The sequence below is a fragment of the Lissotriton helveticus genome, chromosome 2_2 (assembly GCF_964261635.1).
Source record: "Lissotriton helveticus chromosome 2_2, aLisHel1.1, whole genome shotgun sequence".
Taxonomy (NCBI): Eukaryota; Metazoa; Chordata; class Amphibia; order Caudata; family Salamandridae; genus Lissotriton; species Lissotriton helveticus.
In genome coordinates, this window is record NC_136060.1 from 345371227 (window position 1) to 345397762 (window position 26536).

At 44.5% G+C, this 26536-nt stretch overlaps 1 protein-coding gene across 7 annotated transcripts in view; it reads left to right on the top strand.

The window, feature by feature from the left end:
- TBC1D14 (TBC1 domain family member 14) overlaps positions 1 to 26536 on the top strand; it is an 830696-nt gene that overhangs the window by 277838 nt on the left and 526322 nt on the right. The window contains exon 1 of one of the 7 annotated variants that reach the window (XM_078678514.1): positions 6375 to 6653. The exons of the other annotated variants lie outside the window; for them this stretch is intronic. Coding sequence (XP_078534640.1) covers positions 6619 to 6653 — 35 coding nt within the window. The 5' untranslated portion in view covers positions 6375 to 6618. Of the gene's footprint in view, positions 1 to 6374; positions 6654 to 26536 lie in introns of those variants that run through there. 7 annotated transcript variants of the gene reach the window in all.

Consider the following 26536-nt stretch of genomic DNA (forward strand, 5'->3'; position numbering starts at 1 on the left):
AAAAAAGAGTGCGTGGGGTAGTGACAACATGACAGTCCAGTGGAATAAGTGTAGTATGGGGAAGAGAGGCCACGAGGGGGACTCAGGCGCAGAATTCTCTAGCTGGCGGGCTGCTACCCATCGGGCCACCTATTGAGGTGTGGTGCAGCTGACTTCGGAGCACAGGGTTCACGGTTCGATCCCCGGCTCCGGCGACAAAGTCAGCACCATGTAACTCTGAGACCCATGAGGGTGAGTAGTTCGCGCTTTACAAATATTGATTTTAAGCTGGGAGTCTAGATAACATTGTTCCAAATTTGGTACGCCTAGGCGGTCTTGTTCAGTAGGGAGGTAGAGCTAACTAGCGCCACCCTTCTCCGCTTGCTGTGCCATATGATGTTGCCGGTTAAGTATAGAAGGTATAGGGAGGTGTAGGTTGGCAAAGTAGTATAGCAGTCACAGCAGCACTACCAATTTGGTGAGAGCTATGTGGCCTGCATATGATCGTGGTAGGGTCTGCCAAAATATCATTTGTGAGCACAGGGAGTTGACTGCCTGGCCAAGGTTATGTTCCAGGAGGTCCGCCGGGTCATGGGAGATGCATATTCCCAAGTCTCGGCATGTGGTAGGCTACCATGGTTGTGGAGTCTATTGATCTGGTGACTGGTGTTAGACATGTTGGCAGTGAATGGGCAGAGTCTTGACATGGTCCAATTGACTCTGAGACCTAAGCGAAGCTGAGTAGTGTACTTGTTATTGTGTCCAGTACCTCTTAGATGTCCTTAAGGTATAGAAGCATGTCGGCCACAAAAAGTGACACTGCCTGGATGCTGTCGCCTATAGGTATTCTCCAGCATTGGCCTTGCTTGCATAGAATATGGTCCAGCTGCTCCATGGTGAACAAGGAGAAGTGGAGATAGTGGGTATCACTGATTGGTGACACGTTGTATCTGTAGTGGGGCGGATGGAGTTGCCCTGTTTTGGTCCTGGTCTAGGTGTTGGTGTAGAGAATATTGACCAGGCGATTAAAGCGGCCCATAACCCATGGCAGGTGAGTAGATCAAATAAGTAGGTTCCTTACAGGGAATCATAGGCCTTTTCTAAATCGAGTGCAAAGCACCTTGCATGAGGCCACTGAGTAGGGGTGTATTCGAGTACTCTAAAGAATCAGCTGAGGTTCAGGCAGGTGGTCCTGGCAAGCACAAATCCATTTTGGTCTGGGTGTACTAATTGTTGGACCATGGGGGCTAGACTATCCACCAGTTTTAAGCAAGTATTTTGTAATCGGTATTGAGGAATGCCAGTGGCATATAGGATGCCAACTCCGCCAATGCCTGTCTGGCTTAGGCAACAAAATGAGCAGCGCCTCTCGTCGGCCTGGTCATATAATGTTTTCAATCTAGGGGCCAGTAGTGTTGAGTAGGCCTTATAGAATTCAAGCAGTAGCCAGTCCGGGCCTGGCGTCTTACCGGTGGCCATGGCCTTTATGGCTCCCTCCATCTCTGCTAGTGTGATGTCTCCGTTGAGTTCCTCCCTTGCCTCGGGTGGTACGTAACAGAGTTTCACAATGGCCAGAAAAGGCTCCAGATCCGTTGGTGTGGCAGTGGTTTCTGACCTGTCCTGGGGAAGCATAGTGTTCAGTGAATGTATCGTGGATGTCCCTTTATGGGCCATCTCCCTTCTAGTGGAGATTCTCTCACTCTCTACATGGTCCAGTCTTACCTGTTTTAACTGGCGTTGTTGTAGTACTGTCTCATAGCTAGAAAAAAAACTCTTGCTACTACTCAAAAATAACATCACAAAGTGAGAGAAATAGGTGTTTGATCTTTACCCTGCTCTTTGTAGGCTACCCCTTCTCTGCTTCACAGAAACTATGTTGCCTACTCGTTCATCCATCCAAACTTTGATTCATGGTCATATACAGCCACACAACCACAAAAAAACTTGCCTTTTAGAGAATAACCACTTTCACCTATAAAATTGCCAGGCACAGTTGACTTTGCCATTGAAGAGAGGGTAAGACCCAATAATAAAAGACTGGCAAAATTCCACTCTTTAAACGCATATCTAAAATAAACCGATTTCTATAATTATGGATTAAGTGCAATTATGGATCTGCCAAAAATCCATTATTGCCTACTTGTGTCAGTTATGGATTCTTGGCAGATCCACAATTGCCAAGAAGGCCCATTGATCTGTGGGGTAGGGGCATACCTATAAGAGCAAGATGTGTCCCTGTAAATTTAGAACAATGTGGGGTCTCTCGATGAACTACTATGGTGTGGGCCGGGAGGTAGATGGGGCAAGTGCAACAAAACCAGATGCTAGGCTACCGTTTCTTTCTATGGTATTGAATCTGACTGATGATCTCAGCCCCACCCTCTTCAACGTCTACATGAGACCTCTCGCTACCATCGCACGCCAACACAACCTCAACATCATCTCCTACGCCGACGACACCCAGCTGATCCTCTCCCTCACCAGAGACCCCGACACCGCCAAAACCAGCCTCCACGAAGGGATGAAAGACGTCGCCGAGTGAATGAAGAACAGCCGCCTGAAACTGTACTCGGACAAGACGGAAGTCCTCATCCTGGGACCATCACCCTCCGCCTGGGACGACTCCTGGTGGCCCCCAGCCCTGGGCACCGCCCCCAAGCCAACAGACCACGCACGCAACCTGGGCTTCATCCTGGACTCCTCCCTCTCGATGACCAGACAAGTCAACGCCGTCTCCTCATCATGCTTTCACACCCTTCGCATGCTTCGCAAGATCTTCCGATGGATCCCGACCGAAACCAGGCGGACGGTCACCCAGGCCCTCGTCACCAGCCGACTGGACTACGGAAACACCCTCTACGCCGGAACCACAGCCAAGCTACAGAAAAGACTCCAACGCATCCAGAACGCCTCTGCCCGACTCATCCTGGACATCCCCCGACGTAGCCACATCTCCCGCCACCTGAGGGACCTGCACTGGCTCCCCGTCAACAAGAGGATCACGTTCAGGCTCCTCACCCACGCACACAAGTCTCTCCACGACCTGGGCCCCAAGTACCTCAACGACCGCCTGACCTTCTACACGCCCACCCGCCAGCTACGGTCTACCAGCCTTGCCCTCGCCACCGTACCACGCATCCGAAGAGCCACCGCCGGAGGCAGATCCTTCTCCTACCTGGCGGCCAAGACATGGAACTCCCTCCCCATCCACCTTCGGCTGACCCAGGACCACCTCGCCTTCAGAAGACAACTCAAGACCTGGCTGTTCGAGCAGTAGCGGACCCCTTCCCCCAAGCGCCTTGAGACCCTTCCGGGTGAGTAGCGCGCTATACAAGTGTTATGATTGATTGATTGATTGATTAAGAGTTTATTTGGCTGATTGCTGTGATTTTATTGCAGTTATTTTAAGTTTGCTGTGATTTCTGAGATTTAAAAAAAAAAAGTATATTGCACCTGTTTGAAGGGGGGCTCACCTTTTTTAATTGCCTGCATTCTGGGTCACAAGCACAAATCCCCGGTCCCTCACGGCTTCAGTGTGCTGCTTGAACGGAGGGACGTCACTCCGCCCCTCTTACTTCCTCACTTCCCGGTCCGGCACCTCTATATTACACACGTGGGCGCCCGGATGCGCAGCGGGCGCGCCATAGGCAGGCCGGTCCGCGGCCAGCGCCAGCCATAATGCACGGCGGCCCACTGGCCTGGTGACCTGTTGATCTAGGGACGCTTTGCTGTCGCTGAGAGGCAGGTCATATACTCGGGCCCATGCTATCAACCTTGCCGTAGATAGGCGGCTTGCTCTTGTATGGACTGCTCATGGGAGCTTGGGGAGTACACAGGACTTGGTGGGAGTATTGATGAGGCAAGAGTTATTCAAGGGCAAGTCGGCATCTCGGCCAGGATCAAGGCATGCTTGATAAGTTGTAGATCATTGTCTAAGCATGCCGAGGATATATGGCTTTTGCTAAAAAATAATGTGTGGGATGCCATGTTTTTAACAGAAACATGGCTGGACACAGATTCTGTTGTAGCAGTGGCACTGGCCGTCCCTACTGGTTTTTAAATGTGCTAAGCTAATCGGGAGACTCCTGTGTCTTAGCAGCATCAGCACCCCTTAATCTGGAGGCGATAGAGGGGCTTAACTTTTGTTAGCAAATTAACCCTTCAACCTCCTTCTCAGGCACCCTTATCTATAGGCCACCGGACTGTGTTCCTAACATAATCCATGAGCTGTGCAATTATATTGCCCAGAAATCACTAATGTACTCAAATTCCACTGTTGGGTGATTTTAACCTACATGTTAATGACACTTCCTGCACGCAGGCAGCTAATTTAGTGTCATCACTCAGGGGTTCCAATTTAACGCGACACGTTATGTCCCCCATGCACAAGGCCGGACACACCCTGGACCTCGCTTTCTCTAACTTGGCTATTGTGTGCTTAACCGCCCCTATCAAACTGGTCGGACCACTGTTTGATTCCATTTTTCTTTCGGGTGGACAGATCATATCAGTGTAAGGGTAACCAGGCTTATATCAAAAGAAGCTGGAAAATCCTGACTGCAGCGTCCTTGGACCCTATCCTACAGGCCAGCCAACCCATACGATCCAAATGCGGACTCCTTGGCTCTAAATCAGTGGATTTCGACAGTTGTTGAATCCGTGGCCCCGGCCAAACCCGCTAGATCTTCTAGGCTCTGCCCCTTGGTTTTCAGAATCACTTCGGTCTGCCAAGAGCAGTTGTAAATGACTGGAACGGCAGTGGAGGGTAAATTAGTGTGAGGGGGCCAAGTCCACCTATATGCTTTGAAGGAGTTGCACGGCCTGATGAGGGTAGCTAGAAGGGATTACCTAGCTAGCCGCATTTAAAAGTCTGACAACTCTACCAAGGAGGTGTTCAGGGTGGTCAACTCCTTTCTCAAACCTAGAGCAGCAGAGATCGATGTGCAACGTTCCCTCTCCCTGTGCGAAAGTATCTCTGTCTTCTTCGACAATAAAATTATGGAAGTGTATAAGGCAGACAGAGCAATCTGACAGCAGGGAAGGTTGCAGCCGAGAGGCGGCACTTACAGACTTTATCCCTATCTCCCAGCAGGATGGGCTGGCAGAAATTATGAGGTGTAAATCGGGGCACCCGATGATCCCTGTTCCCCCAAACTTTGGAAAGTGATGGCACACTCTATAAAGCACGTGCTGACGCACATATGGAACTTTTCCCTTAGGTCCGGCTCCTTCCCAGAGTTCTGGAAACATGCCACGCTGATCCCCTTGAGGAAAAAAAACAAATGTGGATCCATGGGATTAAAACAACTACAGACCTATCTCTCTGCTGCCAGCATTAGCAAAGATGCTGGAAAAACTGGTGCAGCGTCAACTGACAATCTTTATTGAGAGTAAGGGCATTTTACATGATACTCAATCTGGCTTTAGGTCAGGCATTAGCACCAAGACGGCCCTTTTGAAGGTGGCTGAGTCGGTAAGACAGGCGGTGGGTTCAGGGGCATCCGCAATGTTGGTGCTTTTGGATCTATCAGCCGCACTTGACACCGTCGATCACACCTCGCTGTCACGGAGATTGCAGGAGATGGGCATTAGGGGTACGGCACTGGCCGGGCTGAACTCCTACCTGAACAATCGCTCCCAGAAGGTTGTGCTGCAACCCTTGTGTCTAAGCCGAAACAGCTCTGGTGTGGAGTCCCCCAGGGTCAGCACTGAGCCCGCTCCTGTTCAAACTGTACCTGGTGCCTCTGTTCTCCTACATAGCCAACTGGGGGGTAAAAGCAATTTTCATACGCCGATAACACCCAGTTGATCTTCGCTTTTAAGGAGCTGTTTGAGGTAGCCGTTGCGCTTTACAAGTATCCGTATTATTATTATTATTATTATTATTATTTATCAGGTGTGGCTAAAAGATGCGTTGAGAAGCCCCGATTTGTGACTAGGATAACATTCCCTCTCCCATAAGTACACCCACTCTTCTCAACACAGCTGTAGTGTGACCAGCACTATAATTGTGAATTCCTGGAAGGACAAATGATCAATGGTTCTGGAGTTCGGTGCAGCTACTTTTATTTGGGGAAGTCCCACCTAGTCCACGAAACCATGCTGGTTTCAAATAACTGCGGTGTTACTTGGTGTGGAGTTGAGCATATATTCACGAGACTGAGAGTGACCTTCAATCCGCGAGGCTCTTACATGAGAAGTTTAGCAAGCAGGAATTTTATCTAGGAAACCGTGGCAGGGCGCTTACTGAATTTATCAAGTATTCTGGTATCCTTGAGGCCAATCCTCTTCGTCAGGCACGCGCAGTGCATGTGCAAAGAATGTAACCCGAGAGGTGTAGTACAAAGTTTTCAGAGGGCGTGTCAGTGTTGGTTCTTTTGTAATTTATCCACTCCCTCTGACTAGTACAGAGTGCTGCTATGAGCCATTTCTTCCTTCCTTGTTGACTGAGCAACTGCAGTCGCCCAGAAGCAGCGTCTCTTTGCCTCCTGCATCTAACTTTAGTTTTGTGCTTGGTTGGCCCCGGGATCTCGCATTCGAGCAATAGCCATTTCAGCAAAAACACCTTTTGAAATGTAGTTCCGAACAAGCCCCTGACTACATCCGGCCGTGAAGCTCTTACCGTTCCTCAGTGAAGCCATGGCAGCTCCGTCATTGCTTCTATTTACCGACAGGTATGTACACAGTGCAACCTTGTAATTTCATAAAAGCCAGCTTCCAATGCAGTATTTCATTTGTGCGTTTGCCTTTTTTTTTTAGTAGTTCCAATAATTGCACACATTTTCGAAAGCGTTTGGCAATCAATCGTATATATCGTATAACTGAATGGTGTGAATGCCCTATACAAATTCACTGTACCTTACGTACAAGCAAAGTCGGGAAGCTCTGATTTTTGTTGTTGCCTTTTTTAATTAAGTTTGATAAAGTCTGTTAATGTTTCACGATTCCTCGACATTTTACCTTAGTACAAGTAAGTTTAAAGGAGATTGCTCCAGAGACGTTACATGAACTGTTTGCTGTCAAGTAGTGGACTCAATATTTCTATAGTTTATTTTGCATGTAGCAACCGGTTTTAGATTACGAATGCTAGAAATTTCAGCTTTTGACATTTGGTGCATATTACCGATTGTTCTGTTAATACAGTTTTTCTACATTGACATCTGATTGATTTGTATTGCTGTGCTGTGCTTGCTGTACAAACTAATCCGTCTAGCACAGTGCCCGGCTGCTATAATTCACTAGTCACACACGGTCCTGTTCAAACTTGTAAAAGGTTTCCTATGGCAGGAACGTCTGTCATGTTCTCTTTTGGTATTTAGATGTCAGTCGCTAACTCTTGGGTAAAGTTATTGCATTACAAATTTTCCCTTATGTTATATATAAAACCATAGTTCAGTATTTTGAGGCCGGTTTGATGCACAGTATACATTTCATCAGTGCGCCAGCCTGTATCGATTTGCACTTTTAATTCTCCTGAATAATAGTTTAGATTGAAAATCATATGGTATAATAATGTTTAAATAGCTGGCTCGTAATTGCTTGCCCATAACGTATGTGCCTGTTTGTCTGATAGAAGCCTCTTTATGAGTGTCTTTGTTCACTGTGTTATGACCTTTGTGGATGTCATCTTTTGTCTATGTTTTATATACCATTAATTAACATCTTCTGTGATTAATTTGTTAAATTTAATCTATTTGTTGTGGTTATTAAGCTGCTGTTGTCGAAAACTGTTTGGTAGGTCTGCTGTTGGCTAAGACCTTTTGATTGTACTAACCTTGTGAGTGTGTATATGTGTTACTTTATTTCTTATAAGGGCTTTCACCCATTCACTTCATCCATTAGTCTATCATATTCCCATTACCCCTACCACCCACATTACATCATGGGGCCGAGGGTCAGCCACTTGAGCCATTGGTTCCTTTGTGAGTGACCACATTCTACTGTTTCACAGGTGCACATCCAAAATGTGGTTCCTTTTAGTACTAGAGACTACTATGAGTGCTATTGAAGAACAAAATAAGTTTTGCTTTTAGATTGTTATATATACGTCCAAAGCGCAACTTCCCTTCCCTGTGACAAGGACGCATTTCGTCGATCGAATCGCCTTGTTCACAGGTAACATGAAACACATCACGTGTTGCTGTGCCCATACCCAACACTTTCCGTGGTGATTGCAGTAAACCTTTTGATGCAAGCAGCTGAGAGTGTGCGTATTCCTTTCCTTTAGGAAAAATTGGCCTTTGGATTTGCATCGGGTCTCATTACTGTGTGCTCACTGCTGCTGCCCGGGCCAGGGATCATTTTTGAGGAGGAGGCTTGAATAAGAGATATATATATATATATATCAACAATTCCGTTCCTCTCCACACAGTCTCCAGGGCAACAAGCATTGGCATAGCCCATAGGTCTCGCATTTGGGACCTTCTAAGTGTTTAGCAGTGCAACGGTTGATGTTGTTGCACCAAGGATATTGTGCTGGATAACTAAACACTTATAAGGTCCCAAAGGCGAGACCTATTGGCTATGCCGATGCTTGTTTATAAAGTCTTATATAGCGCAACCCACATCAATGGCAACAACGGTGCTTTACAATGAAGTGACCATACATATAAACAATCATTTTAAAACAAAATGTGTTAGGGTCAACTTGTATTAAAAATAAGATTGTAGATATGATATGTTGCAGAGTGCATGTACAATTATGCAGTGTAATGCAGCACATTTCAAGTCTTAAAAGAGCACCATTGTGTTGCCGTCTGTAGAATTTTGGCATTTGTTCTGGGAACTCTGCCTCACTACCACTAATATATGCGCATTTGTAGTTGACATTTTTTATGTTTTATATATTTAATCAGTTTTAGAGTATTGTCGTAAATGTTCTATAATTAAGTCTTTCAGTGTGTCACAACTGTTCCGTAGTGTTTATTGGAACCAGCTCAGGGTAACTACAAAATAGGAGGGGCTGTATCATTGAGAGCACATATCCATGAATGTGTTGGGATTTTGGGAAGACTGTTTAGGTCAGTCCAAAGTATTTTATTACACATTCGTCACACTGGAATCCCGCCATGGTGATATTTCTGAAGCATGTTCAGTTAGTCTTGGTAGTTACATTGTACATGTTTTAAACTACTGTTTATGTTGCAGTTGCCAAGGCCTTTTCCATGCATGCCTCTTAATCATATACAAGTAATAGGCGAAACCTAAATGCATTTACCAGTGCTTGTTGCATTCCATTCACTTAAAGCCCTGTCCGGGGGCGCAGAAGAAACGCACGACGGACACCTACAAAAGAAGGATAGAACTAAAAGAAACATCATATCCTAGCTGAAAGGCAGAAGAAATACCCATTCAGTGCATGCAGGATTTGGCGAAAGGACTACTCCTAACCTGCCGGGATGGAGTTTCACAGGAAGCATGCAAGCATTTGCTTACACATTTTTTGAAACTGCTGTGTTGGAAATGGGCTCGGGGAAAAGGCAGACATAAGCAAATTTGGGCTCTGTGTGCACAGCGCCGCGGTGCCTTTTCTTGAATGACAAAGGACGAGTCTTAAAGAAAATCTTTGTATGAGAATGAAAAGGTCAGCCGCTTTGACCTTTAGAGAACCCAGGCTTTGAAGCACTAATCTAGCCCCTCCAGTACATATGTTGTGACTGAGGAACTACAGCTTTCATTCCCTCAATCCTACATGACAAAGGAAGGAGGGCCAGTTTGGCAATAGCATGAATGGATGGATGTTTGCAGTGATGCCAAGCCAACATGTCTGGTGTGCAGTTAACAAGGACACTTAGAGGGTATTTGCCAATGTTATGTTCTCGTAGTGCGCAAATCATTGCATTGATGTAATCATTATGAAAGCCCACGGTTGGAGAGCAAAGTTGCGCCACACTGCGCAATCCTTAGTAGATCTAGGCTTAAAAGATTTGTTTCATCAACGTGAGCTTCAAGGGCGAAGACTACATAAGTGCAAACACCGACACACTGAAAACCCACTGGGGCTTATTCTCAAGTCCCTTGCGCCGTCAGTGCCTCACTTTTAACATGGGGAAAAAGTGATCTACCGGTGGCGCAAGGAGCTTGTAACTAAGCCCCTCTGTGCTTCCATTGTGAATTGATATTTGGCAGACTTATAGATCACAATCTGATTGGGAATCACTACACTAAAGTAGGGAAAAAGTGTATCAGTACTCATTTACATATTGAAAAATCATAAAACTGTCACACCCCATCAAATGATATAGCTTCTTAACATCGTAATAAAAAAAAATATGTGATGAAAATGCATGTTGTGTGTACAGAAAATCAGAAAACACGCCAATTCTGTTATTATTTAATACTATTTTAAGAGAAATAATACACCCCATTCTTACCACAGGCTCAACAGCCAGAAATTTAGGAAGAGCTGAAGTGAGAATTCAGACCTGTTTTTTATGCGGATGCTATTCAGAGCGGTGCATTGTAAAGTTTAAATTGGATGCAAGAAATTGTATCTAGTACTGCACCTGTCTGGTGCTGGGAGCCATCCTAAACTAGCATTTGCTGGGCAGATTGATTTACTAGCTTTTTTTGTCTCCTTTCAAAGATGAGCAGGGAGATATTTATAGCTGAACGCAGGTTTAATTTAATGGGCTTGTGATATAAAAGATAATTATTAAAATAAACAAATTAAAAACTGCATTACCATATGCACTTTGAATGTATTTTCGTGCACCAGGCAAAGCAAACACATTGGAATGTCTGAAAGAAAAACGTACTTGTTGCACTGCTAGGTCGGTGGAAATGTTTTACCAGGTAAAATAGCTCAGTGAGTTAACCACTGTCTGTGACCTGCAGATTTGTAGTCCGAATCCTGGCAAAACCAGCTCAAGTCTTCCATTATTCCCCATGTCACCTAATTGGGAATCATTATATTACTTTAAGATATGTAATTTACAGCGCTTCAAACTACAGGAATGCGCTATGAAGTGCCATATTTAAAATACTGCTGGTGCAAAATTTCACGACAAGACTTTCTCTCTATCGAAACTGGTCCCCAAAGACTTTTTTATTTTATTTTAACAGCGACCGGTAATTTGGCATTGAAATGTGCACCACTGACTGAATTTGGTCCTCAATTTTTTTTGTCCAAGAAAAAGAAGGAACTGTGAATAAAGTAACTTAAAAAATAATCATATTTTAAAGGTATAAAAGTATATTTTTTTTATTGGGACTTTTTAATGTAGTATTACCAAAGTAACACTCGATCATTCGGAATTCGATAATTGATTTGTTATTGTTTACAGTCACTTCTGTACACAAAGGCTACAGACAGGTACCTAACTGGATACGATTGCATTTGACTCAGAGGGCCCATTAAGAGGGCCGCTTTAGGCAAGGGAACTCCCACAGAGTTATATGTAACCTAGTTTGAATTCTCAGTACAGCATTCTCCACGGGGAGGGGTAAAGTGCTGGCTTACACTTGTGAGCTAATGCACTGTTGTAGTGATGTATTAACATTCTGTATGCAGACCCTCTCCCCAACACTTGTGCAAGATGGTGGCAGCTGATCTCTTCCTGCACTTGACAAACATGTTATCTTATGTCAGTGGGGTGCCCGGGAGGGGTGAGGGCACCCCATGTCGAGACCTGCTTTCAGAGAGTGTGTGACGCATTTGTAATTCTGTTGGCTGCTGGTGGCGCTTAATGTCTCTCACTAAGCTTCCTTGTAATTCCTCTCAGCTTCCCTTGTTATTGCTTTGGAAAAACGCGACTGGATTCGTACAGTTGGACTTCCTGCCAATTTAAGGTGACCGTGACTGCGATTATCTTCTGTGTTGTAAGGTTCTTGTGATAAACAGAAAGAGAATAAACTGTTTAAAAACAAGCCCGGGATTGATGCGCGCGCACTGGGGAGAGTAGTCTGCTGTTTTTCCAAGCACATACTCATGCTTGTGGCACGCCGCTGCGCACTACCTCAAGGCGTATGCCACCGCTAGCACGAGTATGCGTTCAGAAAAACAGCTGCACGATGGCTGAAGGTCTCCTATGCAGCAAATGCGCACTGCGTAGGCGAGACCCAAAAACGGATACGGACAACAATAGTAGGTGCCGATTTTAATTTTTAATGGTGCATATCGCCATGACTCGTTTCACCCTTCCTCGGGGCTTGATCACATGACAAAGTATAACATTGTCATAGGATTTTTAAAGTGACGAGTGCAAGTTGAATCATTGACACGTAACTTTTCCAACAATAAATATTAACAAAAGACTTTGTAATTCGAGGTGTTGTAGAAAAAGGCATTTCATAAACAGTGAATACATAATATAAAACCTTTTATCACAATTTGACCCTACATTGTTTTTATCCATTTTCGTTTGCAATACCAAATACTGTAATTGTTTTATTTGATCAAAGATATGCAGATATTCGGTAAATTAAATTTTTGTTTTGTTTGATTGTGCCAACAATTCCCAAGCTGTGCAAATTACTTATAAAGTTCAAATGAAAGGGCATAAGGTTTCTTAAAATATTGTAACATCTAATAAATCGCATGAATGCTTTATTGTGTTGTTTTTTTAGATTTGTTTTTTTGCGTCTATCTTTATGCAACTACTGGTCCTTAGTTTGTTTCCACTTTTTACTTTTTTGTACGGGGGCCCCAGCTTTCTGTACTGTGCAGTTAGCTTTAATAGTGTTTTATATTTTGTTATACTCTAGTTCCTTGCAAGTATACCATTTCTTGCAGTTTAAATACCTGATTTTTCACTATGCTATTATTAACGTCTTTTATTACGTGTAGTATCCTAGTTGTAAACTTAATGACATTATTTCTGTGTTCATAGACATTCAATATATATATCGCCACACCTCTGATTTGTCTTTATAACAGGTTGTTAAACATAACTACGTTGTTCATTAGACGTGATTCAACCATCTCAATTAACATAATTTTGTGTTCAACTGTACTGTCCAATTGTTTTTTTTTAAACATTTTATTTTTGAAGACTTTTTGCCATTATACATACAATATCAGTATAACAGATTCATCCAACTCAGTACATTGCTTACACAATTCTTAAATACAATACAAAGTGAAACAACGATGCAAGTGATCAAGGGCAGGTCCGGCCATTTAACATCTTTGGGACGGCAGACCATCATGCAAGGGGGCATTCTAGTTCTCCAGTCTTAATGATTCCGTAGGAGCGACATACAACGTGATAGCTCCTCAAACAACATTATGTAACACTAGGTCTCTTGATGGTATTATACAGTTATGGAGTAATACCAGAGGGCAGATATCAATTTCGTAAAAAACACTTTTTCTGCAGGGGCACTATTACCTGGATAAACATACAGCATTGAATAAAGATTACATGGTCAGGTCTCCAGTCTTACCGTCTCCGCAGTCACACCTTCCTCATTGCTCATCGAATAAGACTGTAAAGGACCCCATACATCCTTTGGCCTCGAGGACATCGGTAGCAGTTTCGCATATATAGAAGACTGTTCCTGACATTATATAAGCTCATGTATCCAATCTTTAAATTTCGGAGCTCTCCCCCGCCCCCACCTACAAGCAATTCTACATTTTGCCCATAGGAGAGCAATATCGAAAAAATATTTAGTCTGTTTAGGAATATGCACTGTGTATCCCAATAGCATCACCAAGGGGTCCATGTCAAATGTAGCGCCCACCATGTGTTCAAGTGCCTTATGAACCTGTGACCAATACGCATGAATAGCTGGACATTCCCACGCCAGATGTATGAATCCCGCCCCAGGTCTCTGACATCTTACACACCTGTCATTATCTGATAAGTGAAATCGATATTTCTTGGCAGGAGTGTAGTACACATGTTGCAGAAATTTATAGTGTATAACTTTGAATCTACAGCTAGCAGATACATTTTCTGTGATACTACAGCAATATCTCCATTGCTCGTCTGATATCTCCTGACACAGGTCTTCCGACCAGTGAAGATGACCTGAGCCGGCGATACCTGTCCTGCCCGCCCGTATTGTTTTGTACAGTTTCGACACTAAGTGTTTCCCGTCAGGGGAACTAAGGATGAGGTGCAATGGGGCAAAAGTCTCCAGTTCAGAAGGAAACTCTGGAAGTTAATCCGCATTCCCTGTCGTAGTTGGGCATATAAAAAGATCTCCAACAGTGTGGGAGGAGTATCTTGGAAAAGTGCTCCCTCGTCCGAAATTGGCCATCAGAGAACATATCCCACCATGTAGTAACATGTAGGCGCTTACACATAGCACGGAACCCTGTTTCCTGCATTATGACCATGCTCGGGTGGTAGGTAAGGGGAAGGCGCGGCAAATACAAAAGGTGCAATCCCATGATGCGCGCTATGCGTCGCCAGCCACCTATTGTACAGGTGACCGTTGTAAAAGGTGTTTCCACGGCGCTGAGTGGACCATGAATTATGCCACTAAGTGGGATCCAGCGAGCCACCCAATCTTCAACAGCTTGCTGGGGCATGAATGGTGTAGGCGCCATCCAGTGATACGCATAGTGTGTTTGCGCACTGAGATAATAAGTCTCAAAATCCGGGTTATGAAAATCTCCTTTCTCATATGGCTGTGTGATGATTGCCCACTTGAGACGAGGTTGACGACCACCCCACACCAAACGTAGCAATTCAGATGGTAACGTCTTAAAAAAGAAGGTACCACGGTAATATGGGATATTGAGAAAGAAGTACAAAAATGGGGGAAGTACCACCATCTTCACCAGCCAGCGATAATGGCAATAAGATCCACCGGGTGACTCTAGCCTCTAATTTAGTTATTGCTGTGGCATAATTCAATCTAAGCGTTTCCTCCCGATCTCTGGATACCTGTATCCCTAGATATTTAAGGTCACCATCACACCATTCCAAAGGAAAATCGAAGGGGAATTTAGCAATGGCAGGCGTAAGCAGGAAGAATTGTGATTTTCCCCAGTTAATGTTAACCCCTGAAAGCTGCCCAAAGACTAAGAACTCCCGCAGAAGGGGGTTCAGATTTCGCTCAGGGTCCCCCACATAGAGTGTAATGGCATCAGCATACAGCGATACCAACAGTTGTCGCTGATAACACTGGAATGCTTTGTCATTATGAAACTGTCGCAGCCTGGCCGCTAATGGCTCAATCGTTCTTGCAAAAAGCAATGGTGAGAGCAGGCATCCTTGGCGCGTGCCCCTGGTGAGTTCTATAGTCGAGGACATATGACCATTTATCACTATCTTAGCTGACGGCTTATAATACAGCAATTTGAGCCATGACACAAATATGGGCCGGAACCGCATTCTCTGCAGCACTTTAAACAAGTAGCTCTATTCCACAGAATCAAATGCCTTTGAGGCATCTAAAAAAAACTGCCGCAACCGGAAATTTAGGATCTATCGTTTGTATCAATGAAAATAGAGTGCGTAAGTTGTGAGTTGTGGCCCGCCCCGGGATAAATCCCGATTGCTCAGGGAGAACTATCTTATCCATTAGTAATGTTAACCGAGCAGCTAAGACTTTCGCCAGAATTTTGGTATCGCAGTTGATAAGCGATAAAGGTCTATAGGAATCCGGCTTCTGTGGAGGCTTCTCAGATTTGAGCAGTGATGTAATGATCACCTCCCTCATCGAGGAAGGCAGGACCCCTACCTCCATTGATTCCTCAAATATTTCACGCAATACCAGTGCCATGATATCCACAAAGCATTTATACGATTCGGTTGGCAAGCCATCCAGCCCCGGTGCCTTCCCATTTTGTAAGGACATGATCGCCTCCCGGATCTTGTCAGTTTCTAAGGGAGCTCTCAGCCAGCACAGTGCCACATCCCCTAAAAAACCCTCTAGGTCTACTTCATCATGCCTTTGTGTAGTGTAAAGAGCTGTGTAGTGCGCCTTAAAGGTGACTAGTATTCTTTCCGTGTCGTGCCGTAGACTGCCCTCATGTGTTTCTATCTCCAAGACAGTGTTGTTGTATCTTGGCCATCTAGTAATCTCTGCTAAAGCCCTCCCCGGGCGCTCCCCCTCCCCGTATCTACGTGCCACCCAATGTCTTCCTCTAAATTTAGCTTCCCTGGTGGCCTCTTTCTCATATGCAGACAACTTGTCCCTGAATCCACCCAGTAGTGTCCCCACCTCCCCCCCACCATGTGATCCTCAATATTCTTCATATCGCGTTCTAGATTCCTTAATGTACGTTGGATATCCCTCAGTACCCCAAAACTCTTGAAGATGCAGTAGCCATGTATGGTGACTTTAAAGGCCTCCCAAATACTTTCAATACTGTCCACAGATCCCTTATTCCTAACTAAAAAATCCTTTATCTCCTCCTCCAATTCTGTTCGGAACACTAAATCAAGCAGTGCTTTCGGTTGTAGCTGCCATGTAGGCCTTGGTCTATCGAGCCCAGGTATATTGAGAGTGAGTTTCTCTGGAAAATGGTCCGATTATGTACGAGGAAGGTGCAAATCATTCACCAGGCCCATAACCATTCCCCTAGACAGCAAGCAATAATCCAGCCGTGCCCACCATCCAGTGTGTGATGTAAAATGTGTCCCCTCCCTCCTATGTGGGTATAGTCACCTCCATCCATCCACCAAGTCCCCCTCTGTCATATCAACCAGCAGCTCCCGGGATCTATTATGGTAATGCTCCGTTCTATCCACTGCAGGAGCCAAACTGACATTAAAATCACTACCCCATATTATATGCACAGACCCTATGTTAACTATTTTCCCCCATAACGTGGCAAAGAAATCCGGGGTTTCTCCATTAGGAGCATAGCAGTTGGCAAGCGTCACCGTGTCTCTGCCCAGCCTCCCCCAACATAACATATCGACCCTGAGGGTCAGACAGTGAACCTACCGTTGCAAAGGGAACACCCTGTTTTATCAAAATAGCAGCCTCTCTGGTATATGAGGAATAAGATGAGAATATACGAGACGATGCCCACCTAGTAGCAAAGGTATTCTGTGACTGGGGGTGTAAATGTCTCCTGCAGCATCGCTATCTGGATTTGCTGTCTATTTAAATACGCCAATATCTGTCTACATTTACGTGCATCATTTAGCCCCCTCACATTCCAAGATAAAATATTCAAGTCAGAATCCTTACCCCACCCCTCCATGCACCCAGTCTCCCTCATATCGATAATACAGCCTCTCGTTGTAGCGCATCCAATACCGAGTCCATACATGCAATGTCTCTTCTTCATTACAACCAAGCCTAACCGCAACAAAACTCCCCCCCCGTATCCCGACATCCCTCCTCCCACTGAAGCATCCCAATCATGCCAGTAACCCCCATTCCCCCCCCCCACCCCACCAACAACGAAAAAAGACATCTTAGTAGGGGTATTCCCATTGGGGGAAAGACCTCCTGGTGGCTCACGTGTTCCTCGCCCCAAGACAGGAGAGCGTCGTCACCCACGCCACCTCCCCTTGTGCCGTGCGGTTGTCCAGCTCCAGTCTCAATAGATTCCTGCGCATCCATCTGATAAGAAGACAACAGCCTTCACAGCAGACATAATCTGGTGTGTAGAATCATAACAGTGTGATTTCCAGAGTGACTGGTGGGCCGTTACATTCCAAATTTCCGCCGGTTCAGAGCAAATGGTGGATTTCATTCAACATCCGAGAGTTGGGTATCACTGGCGGCACCCTGCTCCGTAGTCGCTGCCTTCTGCCGTTTCAATGTCCGTATGAAGTCTTCCACTTGTTGCGGTTTAGTATAAATCGTTTGCTTCCCCTGGAAAGTAACTCGCAAGCGTGCAGGGTACAGCAGGGCATATTCCACCTGTGCCTGTCGCAATTTTTGTTTAACAGCAGTGAGCCTTCGGCGCTCTTCGTGTACAAGTGGAATAAAGTCTGAGTAGACGGTAAAAGTCACTCCATCATAATTAAGTTGTCGTTTCTCTCTGGCCACTCGTAAGTACCGCATCCCGGTCTCTATAATTAAGGAGACGAGCGATAATGGGCCTAGGTGTACTTCCTGGCGGAGGTCGGGCCCAAGAGATCGGTGGGCCCGTTCCACTACAAAATGCGGAGATAGAACGTCCTTGCCAAGCACCGCTTCCCGCATCTGTACCACATACCCATCCAGCTTCCTGTGTTTGTGCTCTCCGGCACGCCTAAAATTCGAATATTATTTCTTCGGTTGCGAGCTTCAACGTCCTCGTTCTTTGCATTAATAATTTTCATCAATTTGTCCATCTGGGAGACGGCGGTTTTCAGCTGCGTAGTGGCATCTTCCGTGTCCGAAATCCGTTGCTCCACTTCTTTCAATCTCATGTCATGTCCGTGCAGCGTGCGAGCAATGGCATCCATGCGCGTTGTGACATTGTCTATCTTGTCAGCCATCGTCGCAAACCCTTGGCGCATCTCACACAGTATGGTTCGCATGTCACTAGACATTTCAGCAGCTTGCTCTGTGGAGGTTTCTCCTTCACTCTGCACAAAGTCAAGCCAGAGGGCATCCAGGCTTTTTAGTTTCGAACGTCAACCGTGGCTGACGGGCCATCTTCCGAGAGTCAGGCCCACGACCCTCGCCAACAGTCTATTTTAGATAAGACGTCCCGCCGCAGCAACAGCTATAGATTTCGACCCCCTCTCCTTAATGCATGTCCACCGCACCTCCTTACTTCTGAAGCAGGCCACACATTACCCCTCCGAAGTTATGTCAACAGCAGCGACCTTCAGCCAAAATTCACCACAAATCTCCTCGTTGATCCTCCTCCCGGAGTAGGCAATGGTTATTGACAAAAAGCACATTCAGGGAACTCCGCAGTTTCCTATGAGGAGCACTCCAGAGTGTATAATGCCACTTACAGCGTTCAAGGCACCCCCCTACCACGTGGATTACGGGAGCAAAGGCCGTCGCATATACTGCTATGTGAGGTCCAAAAGAGTATAGGTAAGCAGGCCGCCAGCAATCACCCAAACAGTCCCAAAGTGAATTTGAGGCGACTTAAAACGCACCACTGTCCTGTGTGTCTTGCACCGGCCAGTCCTTATAACACACACTCCTATCGATATGTCAATTGACCCCAGCAGAGTCCCAGCCACAGGTCTGTCGTCTAGACCTCTCACCCTAGAGCGCTGAAATCCACCATTTTATAGTCAGGTGCCCAGGAGGAATCCCCCACTCCTACCAGCGAGCCGTGCAGCATCAGGGTCCGCAGCTGTAGTCAGGGCCGCTACTGCAGCCGAATTGGGTACCTCCTCCTCCTGTCAGATAGTTCCCGGTGGCTCTCCTGGTGTCCTTCTTCCGGCGCCTCCAGTCCGTCTATGTGCGCTGCGCGGCCTTCCAGCCTCGTGGCAGCCGCGGCGCTCCCGTAGCTGCACGGCCCAGATTCAGCACTAGGGCAAGCGCATGGACGTCCCGGTCGGAACAGAGCGGCAGCCGCGGGTCCACACTCACTGCTCCTCTGCTAATGGGATCGGCACGGCAAGCCGCCCCGATGCCTCCTCAGCCGCTGCAGGGATATCGGCAGCAGTAGCACATCAGGAATTTAGGATAATTGTAGGATTAAGTAGCCGGACGTCGGGTGCCTCACAGAAGTGCGGCCATTCTGAGCGTGCACCACCTAGCACCCCCCAACTGTACTGTCCAATTGTCTATCAAGATAATGGCCTAAAGCTCGCAGTCCATCTGCATGTTGAATGCTAGTATATATCGAACTTACATCAAGTGCTATAAACAAGTAGCTCTGTTGCCATTCAGTCTTTAAGTTTCCTCAAAAATTCGCTAGTGTCCCTGACATATGAAGGCAACGATTTGACCATATCTTGAAGAAAATGATCCACGTATGGGGACATGTGTTAAAGTAGACTTTTTTTGGCAGATATGATGGGCCTGCCTGGAGGATTCAATGCATTTTAGTGGCCTTTCAGCATATAATATATTGTTGGTACAACCGGATGGTAATTCTTTAAAAATTTGAACACCTGTACAGTAATCAGATTGTTGTTTTTCCATGTTGTCAATTTCTTGTAAAAACTTGCATACACAGTTTTAAATTCCGATGCTTTGCTTTTCATATAGCATGTTCTGTCATTAAGTTGGTTGTAGGCTTACTTAGTGTAATTTTCCTTGGACATAAGAACAATATTCCCTCCTTATCTGAGTTGCGAATTAAGATCGTATTGTTTGCTTTTAATTTTTTCATGAGTTCATTGTAATCATGGTTTTGTTTATTGAATTTCATTTTCATATTATTTGTCTTTATTTTCAGTTCCTTCAATTGCTCTGTTATCCTCTCATGGAATATATCAATAGAAACACGTAGCCATAATTGGATTAAATGTCGATTTCGGTTTGAATTGGGTTGATGGGATCTTTGTCGCTACATTGCTATATTGTTGGGATAATTGACCTGCCCCAGATAACGATATATCAAATGTGTCTTCCTCGTAATTTCCTATGGTTTCATTGTCTTCCCATAATTCCTGCATTTCATTGGCAAATGTTATATCAGTTTGTGTTAATGGGTTTGAATCCAAATTTTGTATGTTGATTTCCCCACTTCTTGTTGGATTTGTCTTGATCTCATCTTTTTTGTTCATCAAATGACATTTTTTGAGTTTTTTAATTTCCTTGTACTCATAAAATATCCAATCTAGTTCTCGAATAGTTGAAATTTCTTGCCGGTCAGTATGTCAAGCTCAGATTTAAGACTCTATTTTGTCATTATCACTAAATTACACATTTGAAAGATTTACAATTGTCTTATTGATGGTCTCCATATCCGTTATTTTCCTCTCCTCCATCCCCCTCTTTTCCTTTGATTGTTTCCTGTTTCTGTTGGCCTTCTTTCGTTGTTTACGTTTGCAGCTTTTGTTTGGCGTAATTTGTTCTTTGCGCACGCAGGCAGAGGGTTTGCCTCCTGTCCTCGCATAAAAAACTTAATTCTTCGTCCAATGTATGTTTTTGTCTTGTTTGATTTATAATGGGTTCTTGTTCAGATTCAATATCCGGAGACGAGCTTAAATTAGACTGTGAAGTGCTCGAGGTGGCTTCACCTGATCTTAATGTGTTCGGTCTCATTGTAACAATGTTTTTCCTCCATAGATCTTAAAGCCTCATATTTTTTTGAGAACGTGAAAATTTGCCCTACATCGTAGTCCTGTTTTGTCCCGATGAAATTGTACGTCTTGCGCTCCTTTATTTTTTCCTCCTCTTTTCTTAGTCCGATTGCCATTTCCTGGCGTAATTTTGTTATTTCTTCAGTCTGACCCATGTTTTCCAATACCTCATTAATTTTAGCTATCTCCTCTAATAAAGCCACACGGTCAATGTCAGCATATTTGATTAAAATTCTCATTAACCGCTTTGAGGACTCCAAATTGCACTCGGCCCATTCTTGCATCATTAAAGGATTTGGTGATTCATAACTGGGCGCTAGGAGAATCCTTAGTCCCTGTGGAACTCTATCAACGTCCAGGTATCTCTGCAAGGAACGTAACTCCCACCATTTGCTCTGCTCAGAGCCCATTTTCTTCTCTAATTTTTCTTTAATTGAAACATTTTGCTCAGTAGTTGCCGTAGCTGTACTTGTCTTTGTGTTCGTCACTATTCGGCAGTCATCGAACATCTCTAGAGCTGCCGCTTCTCTTACCCTCACTATGTCAGCCGACATTGCACCGTTCTAATTTTAATTTTAAAGTTACAGCGGGAAAGTCGTATCTGACCATGCAGTTTTGTTTTCCCTACACAACCGCACACCTCTCACCCCTTCTTCGCCTTCTTGTACACGTACCTGAGTATACACTAGATTCACTGATTCCTTCGGTCTGCTCCAGTTCACTCAGGGTTTGTTTGTGTTTCTCAGCAACGGGGGGGTCCGAAGCACAACTCCTTCCGGGTTACACTTTCTCCTTTCTGGAAGACCTGGAAGCCTTGTCTCTCCTAGTGCTTTGTCCTGTTTCGAGAGGGGGTCCGGTCCGTAAATATGCCGAAATGAGACTCCGTCGGCTTGCAATATCAACAATTCCGTTGCTCTCCACACAGTCTCCATGGCAAAAACGGATACGGACCACAATAGTGGGGGCTGGTTTAAATTTTTAATGGTGCAGATCGCCATGACGCGTTTCAGCCCCTTCTCTGGCCTTGATCACATGACATAGTATAACATTGTCATAGGCTTTTTAAAGTGACGAGTGCAAGTTGAATCATTGACATGTGACTTTTCCAACAATAAATACTAACGAAAAACTTTGTAATTCGAGGTGTTCTAGAAAAAGGCATTTCATAAACAGTGAATACACAATCTAAAACCTTTTATCCCAATTTGACCCCACATTGTTTTTATCCATTTTCGTTTGCAATACCAAATACTGTAACTGTTTTATTTGGTCAAAAATATACAGATATTCGGTAAATTAAATTTTTGTTTTGTTTGATTGTGCCAACCATTCCAAAGCTGTGCAAAGTATTTATTTATTGATATATAATCTGCTTGCGGTCACCAGTAGGAAGTCCTAGTTATGTTCAGCTGCTGTGTTGAAAGTTTTGGGATCCGTCAAGCGGGGGCTGAGAAAAGGGGAGGGGGGGGGACAAAAAGCTTTTTACCCATGCATATCCCCATAGGTATTTTGAAAACAACTACAGCCCAAACTGCTGAACGGAATGACACCAAATTTGGCAGAAAGTTTGATTTTGGTCCTGAAACCGTGCTTTTTCTGATTTGATGTAAATCCGTTAAGTAGTTTTCGAGATCTCAAAGGGCAAAAAATATGGACATCTAGAGATGCGGATCCACAGTCCCCAGGCTGACATCTGATTAGCTGGAAGAAGGGGTTGTATTTGACCCAGTTTGCAGAGCCATAGTAGTATGGGCCACTGGACTTAAAAGATAAACCACTACGTCCAAGTTGTAATTCATCTCTCATTTTGGAATATGCATTTTTTGGCTCATACAGTCAAGAGTTTCTTAGGATAGCCTCTTGTTGGGGATTTAGTGATTATCTGTTCTTTCCTCTAAATATATTGACTGAGTACTGGAGCTGCCTTTTACTCTGATAAGTTCTCCTTGTGGAATACTCTTACATTTAGTAGATTGAAGCTATTGACATGGAGAAAGTGTTTCCTGTTTTTTCAGGTGATTAACCTGTTTCTGCCTCTGCCAGTCTTGAGTCCAAATCAGTTTTGTTGCTGATCAACATCTGTGCAAGGATGGTTAACGCTGTTTGTCCCAACTTCGTACATTGGGTTCTGGGTCTGGTAGTCCGGACAATTTTTTGAGGCTACAGTCTTGTTCCACTCGCACTGGCAGTCCGCAGCCTCGATAAAAAAGAGCTGCGGACCCAAAACACCTAAGATGGCATCCATATTCCATGGTCTAGCTGTCAGAGTCCCAGATTACGGGTTCCATCATTAGTGTATAGAGTTGGCCGCAGACTACTAACATTTTAGGTTCACTGACTATCATGCATGGTTACAAATTTTAATTTACTTTTAGCTAAGGAAGGGGTCTTTGAGGTCACACCTATGCTATGGTCGGAGCAGCCTGGTGTGTTTTTCTTGCAGCTTTTTGTTGCTATTACTATCATTTTCTGGAGGCAGGTACCATGACCCATGTCCTTATTTTTTCTTAATTGAGCATTCCATGTCAGTGCATGTAATTTCTGGCTATCACCCTTGTTTTCCACACACACCAACCACTTTCTTTACTCTTTTTATTTTCTCTCTACCAGTTTCCCAGCCCACTCCTCATCTGTCTAGACCGTCTTTTTAGTTTTTTGAGGATCCGGCAACTGCAAAGTGCTGTTAGTTACCTTTTTGCACGCCTTGATGGTATTCATAGACTGTGTTTTTTGTTTTTTTATTGAAAACACATTCCAAGATTGCAAGCCAAGGTTTTGGAGGGTGCAAGGCAATAGTGTAGTAGTGCCCAATGCGTGGCAGCATGCAGAACCTAGTATGTGCTGTGAGGGTGAGTGCAAGAGTAAAGACTTTGAAGGCCTCTGAAAATGACCCAGAAGTGGAAGTGGAGGTTACAGCTGTAGACCATGAACCTGGACGGAGGTGAGGTTCTTAGACACTGTGTACAAAGGTAGCATGGGGAAGAAAGGGGGAAAGTGTGTGGAGGGCAAAAGGGCAGTGCTCCAGTTCATTAAAAACGGTATCCCTTATGTGTGCAGCGAGTTAAGAAGTGAATGGCAGGGTAGAGGTTGCCTAAGTAGTGGGGGGAGTGGAAATGACTTCTACGGGTTTGCTTGGTGGCCATAAACTCTGAGCCTGAGCTCCAGGGAGGACAAAGCCTGCTGTGCTTTGAGTTGTAACTTGGAAGAATCCTTGAAGAGATGATCTGAGCGTGTAAAGGAGACCCTTACATGTTACATCGGTTGGAAGGAGGTGTGGGACTTTCTAGCTTTATGGTTGAGGTTCTTCTAGGGGTGCACAGTGCATTGAGATTTTCACAGGTGAGTTCTGAACCTGGGAGGGGGTACACCTTATAGCAGCATGGGATAGATTAGGCATGGAGGCCACAAAGCATGGTCAACTACAGAGGGACCTTCAGTCTGGGAAATGATGGGTGGAACCAAAGGCATATGGGATTGGATCCCTGGGCACCATGACTGAGGCTGGCTACTCTAAAAGCTGTGGGCTCTGTAGAGGATGGGAATGACTCGTAGAGGAGGTGACCGGAAAAATCTCTTAAAATAAGGCATGATTGAGAGACCATGAGTTTGTGTGGTAGGTAGAGGAGGTCCCCAGACACTGAGTGCTCATTGTAGTTGGATGCAAGGTGGAGTGTGGGATTCATAAGGTATAAATATGTGCGAGCGTGACGGAACCCAAGTACGGGTGGAGACTGAATGACCTGGTTTGAAGAATAAAGTTACACCCAGTGTTACACGGCATTTCGCACCTGATTTTAGACAGTGGGCACATTTGTGAGCATGGAGAGAGTTGTCAATGGCTCAGGCAGGTGTTTAACCTATTTACAAAAGAGAAGCAAGGACACTCGTCTATTAAAAATAAATAAAAAATTATGCTTTCCCAGCTGCTATCAAAACTTTTGCTGCCACTGAATATGTACAGCAATGAGAAAGATTTGTCAAATGAAGCCCTCTTTTGGTGTCTGAAAGAATTCAACTCAGATAGGAGATCTCAAAAGGTAGTATCAATTGTATAAGGCGTGCAAGGAGGTGTTCATTTTCGGTAAATGAGTCCTCTCCCAGAATAGCCAGTGGACATCTTGTCCACAGTGCAAGAAAAACTGGGACATAGGGTGGTGACTTTATAATATAATGTAATTTTACGAAATATGCAGGACTTGGAGTATCTTTCTAAAACAAATTATTTCCAAATAAGAAGCGGTGGAAGCGAATTACAATCTTATGTTTAGATGGCTTGGGCAAGCTATTGCAGAGTAGTCTGTGATGAAGGGCAAGGAAGATCCTTCGAATGGATGAAGAGGGTAATACTGGAAAACAAGAGTCAGCAGCAGCTTCTTCTAGCTTTGCAGATGATGTGCAATAGCAAGCCACCCAAAAAAGAAGCAGAGATACGGTCTGTGCCAGGCCAAGGCTAAACACAGAAAAGCACTGATTGGAGAACTTGGAAGATGAACAATTAAGCTTGTTGAGAATGTGATGACATTGGGGAGCAACCTTTTGATGCCAAAATAAAGTTGCTAGATTCATGAAGTCTGGGAGGAACGTGGAGGAATGGGTGTGATATCATTAGCTGGTACATTACTAGTCTGAATTGAATATTGTAGAAGAATAAGGTTGGGGGAGGGCACATCTGTTGTCCTCATGTTACTGTATTGGGCTGTGGAGCCAAATTGTTCTGTTCCTGTTATGTTTATCAGCTTACCTTAGATCACGTATTGACACTTGGAGACTGATGACCGTGTATAAGCGAAACACTTGCCAAAGAGTAGGCCAATGAATGTCTGTGACTGGCCGGCGTATACAATCGGTAGAAGTCAGGAGAGTTTTAAGACTACTTTATTATCTTTTTTTCTTTTGTTCCCCTCTGTAAAACCACATAGATATAAACAATAAAGTGTCAAACCAGTAAATTCATAATATATGGAGTAAAACTCCAATTACATTACATGTTACAAAGGTAAGACATTTCTGACTTAGCGCTTTAAGGAAACTGGAAATTGCAGAAGAGATTAATTAGAAAATATTTGCAGATAAATAAAAGCTGGTCTGACTTGTCTGACTTGTCTAAAATTCAAATTCTATAACCGGTAATAAAAATTATGTAGATGGTTTAAAAATAAAAAAACATAATTTAATGCAAAGTTGATTGTACTCAAACATAATCAGAAATGCAGGGGGACAATTAATCTTCCGATGCCCAACCGTTAGGGAAACTCTTCCGCAGAACATATGAATGTACTGTCTATTTTTGAAGGTCCGTTCCCTTCCACAGTCTAAGGTCATGAAAATCCGATTTTGCCTAGAACAGCTCATGTTTAGTCATAGGTCTAGTCTGGTTTTAAGATGCCTGAGTCAGGTAATCCAAAGTTCCCCATCAAGGGGTAGGCAGTCTGTTATTGTTAATCTATTGAGCTCCGTTGTGGGCATGGTCGTTTTGTATGGTTAAGTCT